General features: G+C 45.0%; 1 protein-coding gene across 4 annotated transcripts in view; it reads right to left on the reverse strand.

Annotated features, from left to right (window-relative positions):
- Nucleotides 1-1,794: 1,794 nt before the first annotated feature.
- Nucleotides 1,795-21,797, reverse strand: part of LOC115089750 — a 53,901-nt gene continuing 33,898 nt past the window's right edge. The window contains exons 3-12 of one of the 4 annotated variants that reach the window (XM_029598005.1): nucleotides 21,148-21,322; nucleotides 19,217-19,324; nucleotides 17,073-17,173; nucleotides 16,492-16,593; nucleotides 13,183-13,315; nucleotides 11,812-11,922; nucleotides 10,280-10,435; nucleotides 8,211-8,335; nucleotides 5,611-5,743; nucleotides 1,795-5,421 (exon numbers count right to left, since the gene is read on the reverse strand). In XM_029598005.1, the coding sequence (XP_029453865.1) occupies nucleotides 5,293-5,421; nucleotides 5,611-5,743; nucleotides 8,211-8,335; nucleotides 10,280-10,435; nucleotides 11,812-11,922; nucleotides 13,183-13,315; nucleotides 16,492-16,593; nucleotides 17,073-17,173; nucleotides 19,217-19,324; nucleotides 21,148-21,322 (1,273 nt within the window). In that variant the 3' untranslated portion in view covers nucleotides 1,795-5,292. Of the gene's footprint in view, nucleotides 5,775-8,210; nucleotides 8,336-10,279; nucleotides 10,436-11,811; nucleotides 11,923-13,182; nucleotides 13,316-16,491; nucleotides 16,594-17,072; nucleotides 17,174-19,216; nucleotides 19,325-21,147; nucleotides 21,323-21,797 lie in introns of all 4 variants that reach the window. The other 3 variants (XM_029598007.1, XM_029598006.1, XM_029598008.1) reach the window with 3 other exon arrangements.

Here is a 21,797-nt window from a genome sequence, read left to right on the forward strand (position 1 = left end):
CCATTAGGGGGCGCCGAAGAGCAGCCATGTGGGGCCATGAGCAGAGCCTATCCCACTCGTGGTAGAGTAGAGATTCGGAGGGCTGCAAACAGTGCCCATCCTGCTCGTGGCCCAGAGAAGCACACACTTGGCGGGTGCGAATGAGGTAGGAGTCTGGGCTGAGACCTGGGGGGGGGCGGGTGCAAGGCAGAAGGTTCGCCCAGACTGCCTAATTTTATTTTAAATTCTTTTCTATACCGACGTTCATGACACAACCTTGCATGGGCCCTTCTTGTGATCTTGGGTAAGTCACCTTTCCCTTCATTGCCCCACGCACAAATTTAGAGAGAATCGTATGGGATTCACTAACCCGTGATACTGCTGTGAAAACACTGCAGCAAAGTAGCCCCAAAAGAACATTGAGTGATAGCAGCCCCTCATCTCGGAGTCATTCAGCCCTCCCCCCCCCCCCCCCCCCCACACACACACACAGTGTGTCAATCTGTGGAAGTCAATCAAGACCAAATCTCCCAGTTAATCCCTCCTCACGGTGCAGGATTATGCAACCAAAGTGTTAAAAATAGATTGAATGGTTGGCCAATAGCCCTTCCCTCATCCCCAACCCCTTACCTTGTTCTTAAAAGCGTATCCACTTGCCACCCCAGCCACCTTCAGGGTCCCGGGTAAGTAGGGGCTGGGGGGGGGGGGGGTAGATCCTGGCCCCGGCCTTTTTCCAGGAGGGCATATCTAGTTTCATTTTTTGGCCATTTTTTTTGGGGGGGGGGGGAGGGGTTATTGTTCAATTTATTTTTTTCACATGAATGAAACAAATCAAGCAATCCATGAACCAAAATTTGTGATGGGAAAAAACCTCCCAAAAACAAAAACAAATCTTTTTACCCTGTTAATTACAGAGAATGAAATGTATGCATTGGACACCGACAAAAAGGGGTTGATTTTGCACATCTGCAGTAGTAGTGCCAGTCATCAAAACCTCTATGAATTGAAATGAGTGCCCTCTCTCTCTGCCAGCTGTGGTACTTCAGCAATTGCAGACTTCCAAAGCACATCCATGTCTTTGTAGCTGGTGCATATGCAGGTACAAGAACCTTTATATAAAGATGAAATTCTTCTAAAAGGACATCACTTCATCCAGGAATTATATCAAAATCGCCTCTGGTTTGTTTTAAGAGATCTCGGAAGGAACAAACATTCTGACTGTTTTCTCTGTCCACTTCAACTTCACCCCTCCTCTCATTCCCTTTAGGACAGGAGGAAGGGGAGGGGAACAAAAGAAGGAGAGGGACTGGATTAGGGAGCAGAGTGCCTTTGCTCTCCTCTGCTCCAGTCTCAGCCTCACCCCTTCTCCTCCTGTACCCTGCAAACTGCTTGTTAGGGGAGGGGCTGGAGCAGGAAGCAAAGAGAGAGTTGAGACTGAAGCCAGGCACCCTGTTGCTTTCTTCAGATGATTGAATTAGGAGATATGGGAGCATCTGGTTTGTTGATTGTGCAGCAGGCTGGAAATTATGCAGTAACAGACTAATTTTGCATTTTATCCAAGGGCTGCAGAAGCACTGGATATAATGCTGGCCACTCTGTGCCAATTGCCCCAGCCTTCTTGAAAGTCTACAATGAAAACGTTTTCCTTCCAGACCTTAAATATGGTGACCAACTAGGTCCTTGTTTCAACACTTTTACCTAAAATCTATCTACATTGGACTACATTATATAAAATAAAGGAGTCAAATATAAAAAATGCATACTACAGGTTTTTTTTAATTTAAATATATATTACAAATTAAAAATATTTCACAATAAAATCCTCAATTACTAAAAAAGTAATCTGAACATGTTAGCAAATAAATAAATCAGGTACAGAATATTTTCTAAAAAAAGAAATCAGAAACCTGTAACCAATTATTTTCCAAAATTATTAACAACCATATACACATTTATTTCCATCACTTTAATACTGGCATTGTTATCAGCAGTGCTAAGTATTCAGCGCTCATATGTACTTAAATATGAGACTTTTTTCAATGAATGAACAATGCCTCTCAAGAACAGACTGAGTCCTCCCTGAAACAATTCAAATTATTTACGGTAAGTTTTTTTTTCCCAGTTTTCACAATGCCCTGGCAACATCAATTATGCAGGATGAAACTCACTAAAACTATTTTTTAAAATACCTAATAGGTATTCCCCCTGATCCAGATGGCATCCACCTGTAATTTCCAAAAACTTTTGCCCTGAATTTTCTTCAATCCTAAGAACAAATTTAATTTATCTTAGGATCATAGGAAGTGTCTTTAATTCAGGGGTTCCCAAACTCAGCTGCTGAAGGCTGTAACCCAGTCAAGTTTCACAATGAATTTGCATGAGATTCTATTCGTATGTGCTGCCTCCACTGTATGCAAAAAGATCTTATGCATATTCATTGTGGAGATCCTGAAAACCCCAACTTGAGTTGCGGCCCTCGAGAACCCAATTTGGGAATCCCTGCTTTTCAATTCAGAAAAAAGGGAAAGATAAAACTAATTGTAATTCTTAAAGGCGGGTACTCTTGCTAACACAGACATTAAAACTTTGTCAAAAAATCATGAGGTATGATTTCAGTGGCGGGCAAGCGGGAAGTTACCCTCATAACTTTAGTGGGACTTACAAAGGTAAGTCTGTCCATGAATATACTCGCCTACAATTACGGTACCCAGGTAAAGTTGTAATATTTTTGGATACTTTACATGGAGAATATAATTAATGATGGAAATAGAAAGGCAGCAATGGCGTTCTGTTTTTCATGGCTTGGCAGGTTTGTGTCTGCGACTTGCGTGATACCTCCTTTACGGCCGTACGCTTCAAGACAACCTAAACATGTTTTGGATAAAATGTGTTTTAAGCAAAATTATGCTCATATGAGAACTGAAAAATGTTGTGTTCAGTGACTGTCAAAGACTGCCCACAAGTTTTAAAAATCACAGAATGTTTCACTTGAACATTTACAAAATCAACATCTGGCGGCTTACAGAAGATAGAAGATCAGAATTGCAAACAAAAGAGCAGGCATGGTAAACAGAGACTTTTGAAACTGTTGAGCAACTCATCTTGTTGTTCTATACTGTAGACTATGGACTGTTTCCTATATTAGGGAATGTTACAGAGTATAAGGAAAAATATAGTACCACGTCTTCATGCAGCATTCATAGAGGTGAAGAAAAGAAAGTGCATACAAGAAACAGGACAAGTTTGAAAGTACAACATCTTGCAGACCAGGTAACAGATACTTATTTTTTTATATTGATCTGAGATATCACATTGATTTACATTCAGGTACTGTAGGTATTTCCCTATCCCCAGAGGGCTCACAATCTAAGTTTGTACCTGAGGCAATGGAGAAGTGACTTGCCCAAGGTCACAAGGAGTGACAGCAGGACTTAAACCCTGGTCTGTAGCCCACTGCTCTAACCACTAGGCTATTTCTCCTCCCTTTTACAGTTGAAGATCCTACTACCTCCACCAACTATCCAACACACCGGTGGCTGTACTGTTAGAACATCTTTCGGGCAGACTGTGAGCATTTTAAGCTATCAAATGCAGGATATGTTGATAAATGAAAGACAGATAGAGCAATGCATAGGAAGTAGTCATTATAATTCAGGGCATTCTTCATTTCTAAAACTGTATTTTTCTTGCCAAACTTTGCTGAATTCCAAAATGCTTTCCTCTAAAAGATTTGTTCTACATATTATTCTTGTAACCTTGAAAGCTTCTAAACTCTGTGATTTTAATAAAATTATAAATTGAATTTCTAAAATTATCTTTATTCAATAAAAGCTCTTGATAATGAGTCCAGAATAAATGCCCCTTATTTGGTTAACAAAGTTACCTGAGTATTTTAGGGTGGCACTTTGAGCGACCAGGACTTAACTGGGTAACGTTAGCCAGGTACCGCTTCAAATCAGCGCTTCTCAGCTAAACTGGAACACTTCCCGCCCTTCCTCTTTTCTACCTGGATAAATGCTGCTCAGGTGCCAAAACGTTCCCTGGATAAAATTTCGCCAGTCGTCGGAATGGGAAAGCTCTTCTACCATCCCGTATTTTGCATCAAAACAGTTTTCTCCTTGCACCATTGTTTTTATCAATGTAAATACGATGGTGAGCCCCCAACTGAGATCATTCTTAATGAAGAAATTCATGTAAACCTAGCTGCCGAAGACTGGGAGCCATCTGATCATTAGCACATAAAATCTCTATCTGCAGTGAAAGGAAAACATGCACCATATGCCTCCCTTCACTGTGCACATAAACTCCCAGCCCTATTTGCTAAATTCTGTACTTTGCCACGAAGCCAACCGTGTTGGAGGACGTGGGCTCCCACTTGTATCAGCGCTGGCCTGGCGCACTCTCCCTGCAGTTCTGGCGGTGGATGGAGGCTCAGATGGCACTTTTCACGGCTCAGTATTTCTCTTCCTCTCTCCCCCATTCTGGAGTTACCGGAGAGGTTCTGGAATATCCTCCCATCCCCAAACCGAATTATAAAGGCATTTCACTATGGCTTACTTTTAGAATAATGGCCCCTGGAAATGAACGCTGATGATGCCAGGTTCAGGAAATTGCATGGCTAAATTTGCCCTAATATTTTCTTTGCAAGGAAAACATGATAAATGCAACAAAATGTGGATTCGGTGCTGATATCATTTGAATGACTGAAGGGGGGTCATGCTTTTTCTAGGTTATGGGGAACATCCTTTTTATCTCCTTTAAATGTTATACTTTACCTTTTGTCACATACTTCTTTTTCCTGAAACATGATCATTATTATTCTGCAATGGATGCATGGTACCGGGTTGGTTTGTTTTTTCTGCATGTGACCAAGCACTGCCTGCCATTATGTGGAGTCTTTAACAAATAAAATAGTGCATAAAAATGGGACTGTATTCAACAAAACCATGTTTTATTTACAGCTTTGGAAATTAGCCCCAGAATAAATAAAGTGCATGGAATTAGAGCACATTTTGCTCATATACCAGTAATTCTGTAAAACCCTATCCACTCAAACGGCAGTAAAGGACAAAAACACTAAAACAGCTGCTGTGATTATGTCCTGTTAAAAATAACTTATCAGTGCAATACCACACAGTGATATTTCCTAGGCTCGGTTTCCTGAAGATAGGAGAGATGAGGCAGGGCCTGATTCGCAGGCACCATCTTTCTCCTGCTGCTCTTGGGCTGGCTCGTCTTCCGCAGGATAGGCCAAGGAACAGCTAGAAGACAGGCCCCGGAAGGCATGGCCAGGCTCTCCAGTCTCTTCCATGCCTACCTTCTGGACAGCTGTGAGCCTAGCGGAAGGATGCGACATCTGACCACTTTCCAGCCATGCAAGGCCACAGGATAAAAGTGAATGTCTTGGTAGGCATCGTGCAATATTGTCGGAAGCTGCTTTATCTACTGCGGTGGAATCCAAACGCAGAGTAAAAATAAATAAATTCAAGTTGTAAATGCTGCTTTAAGCATATCAGAAATGACAACAAAAAAAATAGGATCTAAGAAGCAGAGTCAGCATGAGGGTGAAGAAAACTCACCTTCCTACACACAGAATGGACAAAAAATGCCAGCAAACGTCGACTGACTCACTTTTATTTCCTCAAAGAAATGCATCTCCTGATCCTGGTCTTCCTTTCTGTTTTTAACGTACTCCAGGATTAATTCTCTTTCTTTTTGATTGAAAGTTCGTTTGATGTCCAGGATGACATTGATATGCTCCTCCCTTTCAAAGAGCACCAAGGATTATTACAGATCTAAAACAAAGACATACAAAAACTGATATCCCTACAAAAAGGTATCCGACCCTGGACTCCTGCCGCAGCACGCAGCCCGAGCCATGGAGCCCACCTCCACCTCCCCTTCTTAGAGAGATGATTGAGTTCGGGCCAGCCCCATGGCTCAGACCACACTGCTGTGCGCCGTGGCGTGCAGGGTGGGGCACAGGTACAGATGGGCCAGCAGGGTCTGGGTCACCACAGAGGTGATGTCAACTAGGCCAGGGATAGAGGAGAGGTGGCAACCAAGTCAGTGGTGACCCTGCCAGCCAGTCACCTCAGAGGAGGCTCCCCTCCAGAATCAGGCCGGTGAGGTTCCCTTCGTGTCTTGCATCCTATTTCAGTTACTCGTTCGCCGGAGGCAACTCTTTAATGCTGCCAGTTCAGGGCCTGATTTACTAAGTCGGTAACTTTTAGAGAGGTGCGCGGGCACACACCTGCGCACGTTTGCCGGCTTGTGCTCATGGACGAGGCTATTTTATTACCTACGCGCAACTTTAAGTGGGTGCACGCATGTGCATGCAAATCCCGCTTCCACCGGGTAAGTGGGGTGATTTTAAAAGGGGCGGGCGTCCACGCCATGGCCAGTTTTACCAATTTGTTCCCAGTTCACCCAGGCAAGGGATAGGACTTCCAAACCCCCCCTAGTCTAATAGCCTCCCTTTCCTCCTGTTAACACCGACCCTTAAAACCCCGCTGACTAGTCTAGGATTTTTTATTTTATTACTTACACGCCATCCACAGCAGCAATAAAGTTGCACGGCAGGGGATCCCGGTGTGTGCCTGTGGGCGTATTTACGCCCGCATCCCTTGGCCTTCCCCCAGCACGCCCACACTCCACCCCTTTTTCAAAATGTTTGGCTTGTGCATGTAGCGTTAGATATGCACGTGCATGGGTGGCTTTTAAAATCCACTTGGAGTGCCTTTAAGGCATTTTCTCCATTCTGTGTTTATGAGGAATAAAACCGTAATAAATCAGGCCCTCAGAGTGGCAAATCTAAAACCATTCAAGAGCTTTTTAACTGGTCTGTTTTTCACATATTCAGTCGCTGGCCTGTGGTCTCCAAAGGTGCATTATCACGTGTGTCACGCCAGCCAATCTTTCCCGACTCATCACAGGCAGGGTCATTTATCAAATCGCATTAGGCTATCGCGGGCCTTAGGGCCCTAACGCCCACGATAAAAAAACGCATCACGAGATATGTATGCGAATTTTTTTAATTTAGTCAAAAGGGAGGAGTTTGGATGGAGTTTATGAAAACGAGGGGTGTTTAATGTTGCGTGCGATAGCGTAACACGCGTTATCGCACGTTTTAACGCCGGAAATAACTACACCTTTTTTCCTGGCGTTATGCTGTGCCATATTTATCGCAAATCCTGTTTCGGGCAGGAGAGGGAGAAGGGAGAGGGAGAAGGGAGAGGGAGTGGAGTGGAGATAGCAAGCGAGAGAGTGCAACAAACTAGGTTGAGAGTACAATGTACAAATCTCATCTTTCTGTACCTTTTCTCACTCCAAATCACATCAAATCTTCACTGTGCTGTTTGTACCTCTGTGCATGTAAAACCGCCCCCCCCCAAAACCCTAGACCACTACCAAATCATCACTGCGAGTTGACCCTCTTACAGTGGTATAAATAGTTGACTTATATGAGCGCCTCATAAAGAGTCAGCCTCTCTCTCTCTACAAAATGTTGCAGTAAAATACCTAGGCGCCGATGCGCTCAGCCGAGCGCACTGTTTAACCCGCTGTCGGATGCGGGATAAATAGGCGCTAATCCACCCCCTAATGCAATAGGGGGATTAGCGCCTATTTAATGTGCGTCCGATGCGGAGTGAATGAGATAGCGCTCATCACATGCAAATACATGTGAATGAGGCTATTACTCATTCACTCCAAATGCAAAAAGATAAATGTGCGTCTCAGAAAAAACTGCTTTTCTGTACTTCTTTTTTAAAGTAAAAAATAAATAAATAAAATAACTCGGAAGACCGCCGAGTTATGAAGACCGACACCGGTAAACTCAGCCTCGGTTTTCATAACCTGCCTGTCTACCAGTAATGAAAACGGCTGCCATCTGCTGGTCGCGTTAGCAAGGAGGCGCTAAGGTCGCACAAGCGACCCTAGCGCCTCCTTCCTAGTGTGACTCCCTAATTTATATATCGCATGGCGCCCCCCCCTTGCGGGCGCCATGCGTGCGTTAAGAAAACAGGCGCTGACTTTTCAGCGCCCGCTTTCCGCGAAGATTATTGCATCGGCCCTCCCCCCGGTGCAGCATCTCAAAAATTCCCCTCACCTTGTCTTATTGCAGGCGCTAATACATCGCACTGCTAAATCGAAGTCTGAGTTTGGCAACCACTGTGCTATACCCTCCCCTCCACGGTAAGTACATTTATACGAGCTGCTTCGTTTCTTACCTTAAATCAGAATGACGGTCTACAAAGCAGAAAGTTTCCATTTTCATGATTTCAAGGTTAGTGGCTCGAAGAAGGCGCACAATAAAAGGAAAAGGATTTCCCAGGGCAGCATCAGCATCCGGACTCTAGCAAGACACGAAAGAAGCATGAACTGGTGGCAGCTGAACACTGGGTTGATAGGGTCGGCAGGGTGATGCCTGCGGCTGGGACTGGAGACCCCCCCTTTTGATTCCCATCTCCACTGCCAAGGCTGGTAAAACGGAAAAGCTCATTCTTGCTGGCATTTGCTGGCAGCCGTGATGCTACGGCACTAATTTGCCCAAGTGCACCAGACCTTGCTCAGCTGCTGTTAAAGGTTCTCCTCCGGGGAGGGGGCAGTGAACAGAGCTGCACAGCCCTGGTTCCATATCAGGAAACACTCCTCTCTTTCCAGACGGGAGGAAGGAGGGAGAAACGAGTTGAGAAAAGGACACAACGCCGTTCAGTTTGATTTGATCGACATTCCAGCGACCTACCAAAACAAACAGCCTGAAGCAAAAGGTTTGGGATGAAGGGGTTCCAACGTAACCGCTGGAAACAGCATACAAATTGAATGAAGTTTTGCTGTTTTCATGGGCCTGAGTTGGATTTCCTTACATAAGCAAAAACAGCACAGGGAAAGGGCAGCAAATATGCTTTTGCTTCTGCTAATGTCTGACAGCTGTAAACTCTGTATGCTGCCCGGGCTCACGGTGTCCCTACAGGGATGGTGGTGCAGCACGCTGGACTGCAGGTTTGCACCTCTACCATCTGCTGGAGTCAGAGAGAGATACCGAGGGGACTGCAGGTGGCACTCTCTCTTATGTAGCAGTGTCCAAAGCTTTTCTTCTCGGACTCCATCTGCTGGTAGGGATACACAACCCACTGGTCTGGAATGATCCGGGTATGTACAGGAATCGCATTTTCACGAAAAACATTTACAGGCCGAAGGAACTGCGTGGCACTGCTGAACAGACGGTCCCAGACCACCCTGGCAATGTGCCCTTAGTCTTGTGCTTAATCAGTACGGCAGGAACAGTGCATAGTAACCCAACAGACGACTGCAGACAAGGACCACCTGACCCACCCAGCCTGTCCAGGTTTTCTTCCTCTCTGGACTTCCACCACACTGGACAGCTGAGAATCTAAATTCCTCTTATTAAGCCAGAACCGGCTCCCCTCCTGTGACGTTTACCCAACCTCTCAACCCTGTTCCTACCGCTTGCCTTCTCTACCGTTCAGATCCTGTCACAGTGCTGTCCTCCACCGCCTCCTCCCCTGGCAGGCGATTCCAGGCCCCATCATCTTCCTCCTCAGTTCTGACAAGCCCCATACTTAAGCCAGTAGCCAGGCCTCCTCCCGTGTCTTACATTCTGACCCAGTGAATGTTACCTGGGTCAGGGCTATGTTATCCGCCTTCAACATCTGGAATCGGGTGGAATACAACATGTCCCCCCATGTCCCGGAAGGAGAGTGGCTGCTGCATCACAAAATGGACACTGCCGGCAGCTACCGGGACCCTTCCTTCTTTAAGGTAACAAGCTGGGCGCTAACGTGCAGCCAAAATCAGCTTTGCACATCTATCAAAAAAAAAAAATCCTCATAGATATACAGCAGCTCGTTACAGGACAAAAGTACTGTCAAATGATTGCCCTGGCTAGGTTATCATTTTGTTTTTATTTTGGTGCCTGCATGCAGTCAATTCGGGCCTCACAAAAGCAAAGAAACAATTTAATTCTGAAATAAACCAGAAGCTGTTTCTGTGACTCAACAAATTCTCCATAAACACAGCCCATGATGCTAAGTGCGGCACTCCATCAGGTCCCTCGTGCTGCTGTTTCTGGAAATTTCTGCACTTCCTGTTCAGCGTTCTGTTGTAGCACAGGTTTCGGTTGATACTGTTTAAACCGGGATTAGTACGAGTGCAGTCTGGCAGAAATGGTGAACAAGCCTGCCATTTCTCGAGGGATTAGCCAAGGTGTCACGGTTGAAAAAGAATTCTGGAAAATGCCAACAGCAACAACAAAAAATAAAAAAAAGACGACACTCACTAAGCATCTCTGAAAAATGTCTTGCATTTTCTTGCCCTCCTCCTCAACCCTGGACGTGATGACATGCAGGTCCGCCGATGCGAATTTCTTGGCAGATGTGAGGAAGACTCTCAGGTACTCCACAACCACTCTGTGATGAGCAAGCTTGACCAGACTCTGCGCGAAGGGGAAGAAAAAAAAAAAAAAAGGCGACATCTCAGCAAGGGGCCTTCTTAGTGAATGGCAATTTGTTACACCTCTTGCTGCGACTCCTTCGTTTCCATTTACGAGGCAATTTTCAAAGCCATTTCTGCGCATAGAACAGTGGTCAATGCTTGGAAATGACTTGTTATAAAAATTGCCTGAGGTTTGTGAGGGTAAAAGTAAGGCATAATAATGCTAAGTCTGGCACACGTTTCCCAGCAGTGAGCCCGGGCATTCCAGGGGGCGGAGGCTGGGCCTGGTTTTTCATTTACACTTTCGCTTTTCGATTGTGTTTGGAATGGACAGAGCTTGAACTATCAAATTGTTTTTGTCTAGAAGTGAAATCTTGTTTACAGGACAAAATCTGAGTGGGATTATTCCAACTAAATAGAAGACACTTTGGGAACGGCATCAGTATGTTTTGTCTATATGAGCACTTTTTAGTTTCACTTTTCCCTGTAAATGTTTACATGAATATCAGGAAAAGCAATTTTTTTTTATCCTGCTCAACTGCTTTTGCTTATGAAGGATAAGAGTAAGCCCACTGCTAGTACTACCTCTTGATTATATGCGTCCTTGCTTAATGGGGGCATATTCAACTGTCAAAATGCATCTTGCTAAAGGTATTGATAAAGATTTTGCTGGGCCTAATTTGTATTATTGTATTTGTATATTTGTTTTATTTTTCTTCTGTGAGGTATTTTTACTCTGTTTGGATTTTCCTCCTTTCTGGGGCTTGATGTTCTGTACAATAATACTGGTAGTTTGTTTTTTTTAAGGTGGGGGAAGGTTCCTATTGAAATTTGTGTATTTGTGCAGATATATATTTTTTTAAGTATAACGCTTGGATAAGCTGTTAAACCTCTTGCATAAACGTAAAAATGATAAATTAACTTCTTTTACAGACATCTAAAATGTTAAGCGCTGAAATGGGGGAACATCACGTGATCTATGAAAATTCACTTCATTTTCCTGCTTCTCACACCTTCCAACATTTAGCTCAGTACAGGCAAGTACGATTCTACCTGGCTGCCACCTCCAGGTCTTCTTAGAAAATCATCTGCATTGTTAAAATTTCTGCATGCATTTCTCTACTGCCTTTGCACCCACATTTATGTGTGGTTTGCATGACAGCAGCCATGAGCAGCTGTCTCTGTTTTGTATTCCGTGTGTACCTGCAGTTTGCAGAGATCGGGGGGGGGGGGGGGGAGGGGGGGGAGAGAGAAAATCTGGGATCATTTCAGATCCTTTACTGTGTCCCTGTAACTCACCACAGCAGCCGTGCCTTGATTTGGAAACAATTTTGAAATCTGTGACAGGAATGGGAATTGTGGGAGCTTCATCCTTACCGTATAACTTTCAGTTTTGCTCCCTTCAAAGCGGGTCAGTCTTTGATTTAAATAACTTAAAGCCTCTGCAAAGTCATCGCAGTCATCCCTGAAGTGGTTCTTCAGCGCTTTCTGGGTATGAAAAGGAAGCTGCATTAAGACATTGGGCTTGACATCTGAAGACAACTGCAGGTATTTTTCAACTGAGGAGGGTGGCCTGGAAAAAAAAAAAAAGAGGGAAAGGATTCGCGCCATGGAGAGCCAAACTGGAGAGGCCGAGACGTGTGCAGGGGCCGTGATTTCTCATGGCTTTCCTATCCCTCTCTGCAAGAGCACGTGGAAGAGCCTCGGCGCTAACTGCGGTGCAACCCAGGCAGCTATGCGAGTTATCTGACGCTGAATATATGTCAGAGAGTGTCCAGCACTGTCGGTCCCAAAGCACATCTAAAGAAGACCCAGCCCCGACGGCAGTGCCGCGCCCTGCAGGGCGAGAGACCTTTCTGCGCTGGGAATTCTGCAGAAGCAGCACTCCCAGCCTCCCAGCCGGGAGAAAAGGTCCAGTCCTCGCTCAAGAGCAGCAGGCGCACTGAATTCATCTGTCAGGGAACTTTCGCTGGCCACGGCTGGACTAGAAGGGAGGGAAGGATGAAAATTAAAATTGGGGTGGGTCGGAAACGGTGGCCAGAAATGAAGGTTTAGGCACCACAGCCCCCGCTGGAGCAGGTTCTGCTTGAGCTGGAAGCCAACAGGCAAAATAAAATATAAAAGGCTTGATCAAAACTTCCATGTCATGAGAGCATTGCCTCCCAGTTACAGAAATATATCCATGGTACTAATATTTGACTGAAAATTTGTTTTTCAACATCTAAAAGATAGAGGAATATGATCTTTAACAGAGGCTCCTAAACCTGCCCCGGGGGACCTCCTGCCAGCCAGCTTTTCAGGAAATCCACAATGAATATGCATGAGATAGATTTGCATAGAAAGGAGGCACTGCATGCTAATCTATCTCGTGCATATTCACTGTGGATATCTTGAAAACCTGACTGGCTTAGGGTCCTTCCGGACAGGTTTGGAAAGCTCGGATCTAAAACTTGCTGGCAAATAAGAGTTCAAGAAAGCACAGGAATAAGTTTGGTAGGCCACGGAGGGACTTCACATGAACCTATCCTGGGTGCACCTCTTTGTCTGCCACATGTGGCAAGGTACAGCGTCAGTACGTCTCCCTCGAATTCTGAAACCGCGGCATCTGCAAAGGTGGCAGCTGCAATGTACTGTACAAATGGCCATGAAGGAGGATAATCTGAGCATAAACAGGAAACTAAAGTTTATAGATGCAAATGCAGAACGCACCAATTGAGGAAATCATTAAGTAATCATCATTAAGAGTACCTTCAAGGCTGAAGTTAGTGTTTGCAGAAAATATTTTCTTCCCTGATCTTCTGTCTGCACTATTGATTCTTCTACTTTCTTGCTCATTTCAGGACACTCTGGGCATATTTGTGCAAGTCTGCGCCACGTCTCTCTGTCGAAACGAAGAAAGCAGGGCATGTTAATGAGCCTCCCTGCTGGTGACCTCCTGCCCAATGCCCACAGTGAACGTGAATTAGAAATTAGGAATGCCCAAGTGGCCACGGGGCCTCAGCGTTATGGAAAACCTTGTCGTCCACACAGGTCTACAAACTGATCCGCGGGGACGGCCCTTCCTTTTGGTTAATAATATATTTTGTATTCTGTCCTACAATGAGATTCATCCAAGCCAATGCATTTCAGTGGAGCTTATCAAGAAACACCCTTCATTCTCACTGCACAATTCCCAAAACGTTCTTCAAATCAGCATTTTGTCTTTTTGGTTTAGAAACCTCTTGCTGCTCCTATGGGCATCCAGCCCAAAAGGAAGTCTGGCTCTACTGGGGTAAAGCAGGGCTGGGCAGATCTTTTTTTTTTTTTTGCACAGGTCCACGTTAGTGGCTCTCGCCCGCATCAGGAGCCGGGAGGGTCCCCTTTCTGAGCTCTGGTTGGGAAGTGGGTGGAACAATATATTACAAAAATATACTCAGCAGAAATGAAGCTGCAGAGAGACGTCTGTTTATTTATTTATTTATTTATTTATTAACAAGCATTGCGGGCTACATAATTTAAAAAAAAAAACTGAGGCTTTGCAGTGCTTGTTAGGGAAAAAAAAAAAAAAAAAAAGAAGAGCAGTCCCTCTGCAGCTTCATTTCTGCTCAGTATAGAGAGCAAACCATTGCAAACTGAGATGACTGAAGGTGAACTTTAATTAGCTACACTGCACGATTCAAGATGCACTGCAATAAATTACAATTCATCTTGCTTCAAACATCTGAATCTGAGATGGTGGCAAACGGAGTCATAGTAGCAATCTTTTTACTGCAAACCTCCCCCTCTCTCCCCAAACGATAGGCAACGGCAGTCTCAGGTGGGAAACAGGAGAGAGCCGGGGAATGGTGTGCGGCAGCAGCGGCCGTGCCAGGGTCACACTCGAGAGCCCAAACTGTCTTGCTTCTTAGGATTTGTAGAGGCTCGCACGGTGTCGGGCCTTTACTGATAATGTCAGCAGGGATGGGCAGAGCTATGGCGGCATTGTTTTAAAAAATGAAGAGCAGGCTGGATAAAATGGTCCTGTGGGCCAGCCCGCAGGCCGTAGTTTGCCTAGCCTAGCGTCATAATCTATCATTCACAGCCAGGGCTGCCATGTCCTAATAGGTGAACTAAGTGGTCACCTAGGGCGCCGGGCATTAGGGGGTGGCAAAGAGCAGCCATATGGGGCTGCAAGCAGAGCCCATCCTACTCATGGCTGAGAGGAGTAGAGACTCAGCGGGCTACGAGCAGAGCACCTGTGTGTGTGTGAGTTTGTGTGTGTGTGTGTGTGTGTGTGAGAGGGATTGTGTGTGTATGAGAGAGGGATTGTGTGTGTGTGAGAGAGGGATTGTGTGTGTATGAGAGAGCAGTGGTCTTAGTGAGAGAGAGGGAGGGAACCTGTGTAAGGGTGCGAGTGTGAATGAGACAAGGAACCTAAGTGTGTGTAAGAGAGGGGGCCTGTCTGAGTGAATGAGGTCGGGGCCAGGGCCGTAGGGAGGGTGAAAGGCAGAAGGTTCGCCGACGCCTAAGGCACCACTAGAACCAGGCACCAATGCATTCTTAAGCTCTCCTGAGGGCGTCGCTGTTGGATGGAGTTCCCTCCTTTCTAGAGCCAGGTGAACACGGCTTCCATAGCAATCCCCACCCTGGCCAGCCTAAGAAGCAGCAGACAGGTCGGGAAATTGGACATCAGTCTTCTGAACTCACTGCCATTGAGATGGCCCCTAAAATATCATTTGAAAAGGAACCATACTTTTTTTTTTTTTCACGAGAGCCCACCTCCACCTTGCGGAATACAGGATCCATAAAGGACAGAGGGAGGTGGGAGTGGCCAGGGGACTGAGATGGAGTAAAGTGGAAAGAGGAAGCTCTTTGGTGACTGTTGAGACAAAAACCTAAGGGGCGGATTTTAAAAGGGTTACACGCGTAATATACGCGCGTAACCCTTTTAATACCCTCCTACGATGCGCCAAAGCCCCGGGACGTGCGTATGTCCCGGGGCTTGAAAAAAAGGGGAGTGGGTGGGGCTTGAAAAAAAGGGGAGTGGGTGGGGCAGGAGCCTCCAGGCACAGTGGCCATTTGCTGCTGTTCCTGGGATCGTGGGCTGGCCGTTGGCCAGCGCGCACAACCTACACCTACCCGGAGGCAGGCGCAACTTATAGGATAAAGGTAAGGGGGGGAGTTCGGGGGGGGGGGGGGGGAAGGAAAGTTCCCTCCGAGGCCGCTCTGATTTCGGAGTGGCCTCGGAGGGAACGGAGGAAGGCTGCGCAGCTCGGCGCGTGCAAGTTTGCACAATTGTGCACCCCCTTGTGCCTGCCGACCCTGGATTTTATAACATGCGTGCAGCTGTGTGCACATGTTATAAAATCGGGCGTACCTTTTAAAATCCGTCCCTAATGGTCTAGATGACAAAGACAAACCGAGACAGAGTACATTTAATCAAAAACCCGGAGAAACACTGGTCAACAATTTTTTTTTTTTTTTTTTTAATCAGACAGTGCCTGCCTCAAAGATTAAGCGCACTCTTATCTCTCTTTTCCTCAGAAGGACCATTGTCTCACCAAAAACCCACCAATATAGACTGCACTATGGATAAGAAAAACACAGGAAAAGATAGCTGTAGTTTTTGTGGACTGTGCTGCTGCTGGTGCAGTGTTTTTCTCCTCCACCGTCTCGGTGCATGTTTTTGGATCAGTGATTAGGTTCTGTAATCTAATAACTTGATGTGTGGTTTAAGACCTGCTATGTACAACACATCCATTTTTCACAGTTTTGTGTGGCACATAAAGTTATTCAGGCACCGTGCTCCTCTCCTCTCCAGCACCATCTGTATTTAATTTATGGCATGCTAAGACCATCGGGCCTGTCTAGTCAGCCCAGCAAAGCGCAGAAAGGAATATGATAGTCCCTGCTCCATTACCAGCGGCAATACTGTACTCAGAGACACGAACATTAGCACAATGCCAAGAGAGTCACCATTGGGTCACTGGTTCATTTTAATTCCTCTTCCCTCCTCTGCTGCTTCTCACGGGATATTGAAAATGAAATGAAAACGTCTGGGATCCCAGTACTCTGCATTGGAGAGCACTGAATTCAGACCTGAGTATGCAGCTGTCCTCTAGGACCCTCAGCTCCTGGTCTATCCGAGTTCCAGAACACTGGCCGGGATCCAGGAGTTGTTTGCATATAAAATGTTCGAAGCTAAGGGTAAAGAAAAAGAAAATCAGAGTCATTTTACTATTGTATGGTATTTGTATGCCGTTCTAATAATTTCGCACTTGCAAGTTAGCACGAATACATCATCACTGTTCAGGTACACTGGGCCTTACTAGAGCTGCAAAAAGCAAGGCCTTCAGTTCTACCTCTGGAAAGAAACTGCAGCTTTAGGACTCTGCAGTGTTCTGCTGAAGAGGGTTTAGCCTGTAGGTTTTGAAATTAAGAATGAGACTTGGCAAAGCATCACCAAACGTTGCTGTCCTTGTGACACATTTTATCAATTAAACACTTCCTGTCTGATAAAAAAAAAAACAAAACAAAAAACCAAACAGTTTGAAAGCCTAAAAGTTTGGTTTTTTTTACTATGGCTTTTCTGGAAAACATGCCAGATCAAGGCAACCCCTGAGACTGCCCAGGGATGCGATGCCAGTGGCCTGGTCTGGGAACCATCCTGGGCTTCATACCTGCTCACAAACTGAAGGAGCTCTTCTTGACACAGAACCTGAACTTTATTAGCTAACTTAGTGCTGCTATCCTGGACTTCTTCTATTGCTCCCGTCAATACCTGTAAATACCAAAAAAAAAAAAAAGATAATAAAAAAGACTGAAATGTATTCTGATCTTTCCTGATCCAAGCTGAAGACATAGTAGGCATAAGAACATAAGATTTACCATACTGGGTCAGACCAAAGGTCCATCAAGCCCAGCATCCCGTCTCCCACAGTGGTCAATCCAGGTCACAAGAACCCGGCAGGATGCCAAAGAATAGATACGAGCCTTCTTGCTTATTACCGGGGATAAGCAGTGACTCTCCCAAGTCTGCATGGATAACAATGGGGTCTGATTTATCAAAAGATTTTCTCACTGGCAAAGAATGGGGAGATCCATTTCTTAAATCAGACCCAGTATATCCATCTTCTCCCCACCGTTTAATGCTTTTGAAAACAATGCCATAAAACTGCTAGGTTTTAGATTCACAATTGTATTCACTCAAAAAAAAACAAAACAAAAAACGTTTCCATACGCAGAGAAAGGGACAAAACCATTTTTGGAATAAGGCCCTCAGAGTTCAAGTTAAGAGTTTCACTCGCTGTCCTGCACATTACGTGCATCAGTAGGACAGTCATAGGACCCAACATGCCGACGCACTAACGTGTGCTCAGCCTAGCGCACGGGTTTACGCATGACTGGACACTCGTTTTGGACACGCTGGACTAGCACCTGATGCAATAAGGAGATCAGCGCGTCCAAACAACTGCAGAGCCGATAGCGCTCATCACATGTAAATTCCACGTAGACGAGGCTATTAGCTATTACCCCCCCGATGCAGGAAATCCCCGGGCACCCAACTCATACTTTTTAACGCGGCAAATTTAACTCCAGCCCCAGAGCTGGAACACCCATGCCCCCACCCCTTTTATGAAAAAAAAAAACATTTTTAAAAACCGCACACCGGGAGATCCCCAGGCACCTCTTAAAATCGGTGCGGCACGTGCCGGGCCCATACACACTCATATCTCCTGGCTTTGACGTGCGTAGGGCTTTTAAAATTCACCCGATAGTTTCCTGTGTGGTTCCTACCTTTAGTCTTAAACGCCTAGTGCTTGTATAATGTAACGGCTTGATGAAAAAAATAATAAATTCTGAACGCATAATATACACACGCACGATAGACACACTCCAGGCTGTTTTCGCCCCTTGCTATTGTGCGTGCATATTTGGCGTCCAGAAATCAACCTAAAGCGGGATAAAAAAAACGGATGCTCGTATTGAGTGCCCGCCGTAAACGTGGGTGCCCAGCCACGCCTCCTGGGCGCCTGATGCATTTGAGCGATAGGGACGCACAATTTCTCCCTGGCGCATCCCCTTTTAACCCATCAGCTCATTAAAATATAGCATCGGGCACCCGGGAGAGGTGGCTGAGCGCGTGTTAGGTGAACGGGTGCTCGAGACGAGCGCACGTTTTAACGCGCATCTTATTGCATCGACCCCTAATTGTGGTCGTCATTCAAGTAAGACCTAAGCTCTCCCCTCTCTGCGCTCGGTAGTCCACAGACGACCTGAGGTATCATCCCATTAGTAGTGGAAACTTCCTTTACACATGAGTGATCTGCAGTGGCAAAATACGTTATCTATCCCCCACTCACTGAAAGGGAACCTCTGAAATAGCAAGGTGTCAGCATCTACACCGTGGCACCTAAACGAGACCGTATCTGTTGAGCTTTATAAAACTTGACCTAGGTAGGGCACCTTATATAATTTCCAAAAATATATAGACTTAAGAAACAAAACAAGTGGGAAGCAAAAGGGCATATACCCCCGACAAGGAAAAATCCTCTCTTGTTTGTACAAGGCATATTGGAAGCACTGCTAAAAATGAGTCTTCCCTGTCCAATCGGTTCTCCTCTTGCAAGGTATATATATCAGCCAATAGTTAAGCCTGGTTTGCCCATTCTACTTATTTTCGGTTGCATGGGCTGGCAATGAGCCCTGCACGGAAAAGAACACTGACCAGAAAATGAAACCGTCTCCTCGATTTCTCGATCGTGTCCCCTGAAAACAGTGCCACATTTTATAGTCCTTGAAGTTCTTGTTGGCTTCAGCTTACCTGAATAATTTCACAGAAGAAATGAAAGTGCAAGTCGTTTTCTAGAGAGTTGGTTAGAAATTGTTTCTCACAGTTGAGGATTTTGTTCAGACTCTCTTTTATATCACTCTGAAAACATAAAAAAAAAAATTAAAAACCGTTAGATTTTCTTATTCTGGCTCTGTCCTAGTGGAAATCTGTGGCTGCTCTGCTAAGAGAACTCTCGGCCCATAGCTACATGAAGAACGAAAAATTCTAAGCTGGCTGGAAAGGTTCAGTGGTGCAAGTGAACAGAATCGGAATTACAGCTGATCAACTGGAAATCCAGTGCAATTTATGCTGTACAGCACTTAAAGGAGCCCGCTCCACGAAGCTTTCTTGATCCCCGAACCCAGATTCTGAGGCCCTCCATTTTAAAAACTCTTTGTTTTGTCTTCAATGACTTAGAAGAGGCGTTTGGAAAAAAAAGCTTTGGCACTATATAGTGCAGCATCTTTCCAACAATAACTTCATGGAGTTAACCAAAGGGTGCAGCTTGTGTTACTCAACCTCATGTGTTTACATGTGCTCTCTCTTCTGCAAAAGGCGCCCCCTCGCTCCTTAAAAAAGACAAAGGGGGGGGGGGGGGAGAGAGAGCCAGGGAGCTGTTTTGAGGATATTTAAAACATAATAATAAAAGACGTTTCTATTTTTAAAACACTCACTGCACTTACTCTGATCTTGCCAATAAAGTTTCTGAATAACACAAAATTTCGAGAAAACTCCTGGAAAGATTTTGTCCTATGATTTAGTTCTTTTTTTCTGCATTGCAACACATCACATTAGGGGGAAGGGATATTGTTAGCAATGCAGTTTAAATGCCCCCTCCCCTGCCCACCCCCACCATCCCCAGCCTTAGCATCTCTGCATTCTGACTTCTCCTCCCTTTCACTAGGAAGTCGTGTAATGTTTCCGTTTCCTCCAGGCTCGCTGGTCTGCAAAGCTCTCTCTCTCTCTTTTTGTTGTCTATTTGCCCTGGGCATCTCATAGCTCTTGAGAAATACAGGTGCGCGATCTGATTTCATTCAGAAAGCCATAGAAATCTGTGTGCCACCTTCGTTAAAACATTTCTGGCTTGGCGTCATCATTTTTAAGCTGTTAGTAAATACGAATATGAGCCAGCGTGTGGGTTTTCAGCGTTAATAGAGTTTAACAGCAGCAGACGTTCAGCAGTCGGGATGAAAACTTGAAAGAGACCGTGCGGGTCGGGAAGTGATGGTCACGCCAAGCTCGGGGCAGTCACAATATTTTAGTCCTCTCAACATTGCTAACCCATGGCAGAGGAGGGTAGGGGGGCGGGGATGGAGACGTTCCCGGCATCTGTATCATGTTAGTCTTGATGCCTGACGGGGATTATTTTAAAAATTACTCTTTCAGAGACTTAGACCTGCTGAAGCCATCCGTCTCACAGCAGAGGGGCTTTATCACTAAGTAACTGCCTGCATCTCAGATGATCTGTCCTGAGCCAAAGGTCAAAAGACATTTACAGTAGGTTGGTAATAAAGCCCTCCGCACACACAAATAAAGCATTTTGGAAGAGCCCCCATGCTGAAGACATCATGGAGACTTATTCAATAACGATTCCCCCCCCCCCCCAATAGATACAGAATGGGGGAAAAGTCCCATTTGGGGTCACGCTACTATTTTTTTTTTTTTTTTTTAGAAAATGGGATGTAAGAAAAGGATGTAAAATAATAATTTTTACTCTTTTGCTCAGTTCTCGCAGGCCTACAACTCTTCGCCAATCGCCTCCTCGACCTACGGGTGATTGATACTGAATCACTTTATGGCAAAGAGCGGCAAACACTGACTGTGGCGAGAGAAAGCTTAGTGTTAGATGCGTGAGAAAAAGGCTTCTCTGCCTCCGCAGGGTGCTTCCTTTGCTCACATTTAACAGATCATGATCTTTGTACCTGTAGCATCTCAATCAACTTTTTCTCATTTGTGGCTATCCAGTCACAGTAAAAAGACAGATCGAGTATTTCCATGTTCTGCCGGTGCATCCCATGGTCTGTGGTGCTGAAAGCTTTCTCCGAGAGTCCAAGGTTTCCTTCAGTTCTTTGCAGGTGTACGAGATTCCAGAAGGTGCTAAAGAGCAGTCAGAGGATCCATGAAAGAGAAAGAATCAGTAGGGTTAAAAGAAAGTGAGAAGGAGCAAAGTATTTGCATATATTTTTCTTCATTTGAAAATATACTTCCTCCTGTAGACATTACAACTACCAGATATGGAAAAAGAGAAGCCAGTGACCCCAAGTACAAATACAAGCGGCAAAGTGGAACAAATGCATAAAATATAAAAAAAATATACAAATAATTAAGTGAATATGATAGTAATAAAATAAAATAAATACAACAATAACAATTAAAAATACAAAAAGGTACAGACAATAATAAAGGGCACATCAAAAAATCCATAAAAATACATTTTAGTGAACCCGGTAAAAGTATAAAAATCATAAATCACATAAAATAATATCAATGTCCAGTCATGATCATGTTTTTTGGCTTTCCGCAAACAGGTAACGCAATGACAATGAAAGAGATGTGCTCTGAAAATGCACAT

This window comes from Rhinatrema bivittatum, chromosome 4 (genome assembly GCF_901001135.1).
Source record: "Rhinatrema bivittatum chromosome 4, aRhiBiv1.1, whole genome shotgun sequence".
In the NCBI taxonomy this organism is placed as follows: domain Eukaryota; kingdom Metazoa; phylum Chordata; class Amphibia; order Gymnophiona; family Rhinatrematidae; genus Rhinatrema; species Rhinatrema bivittatum.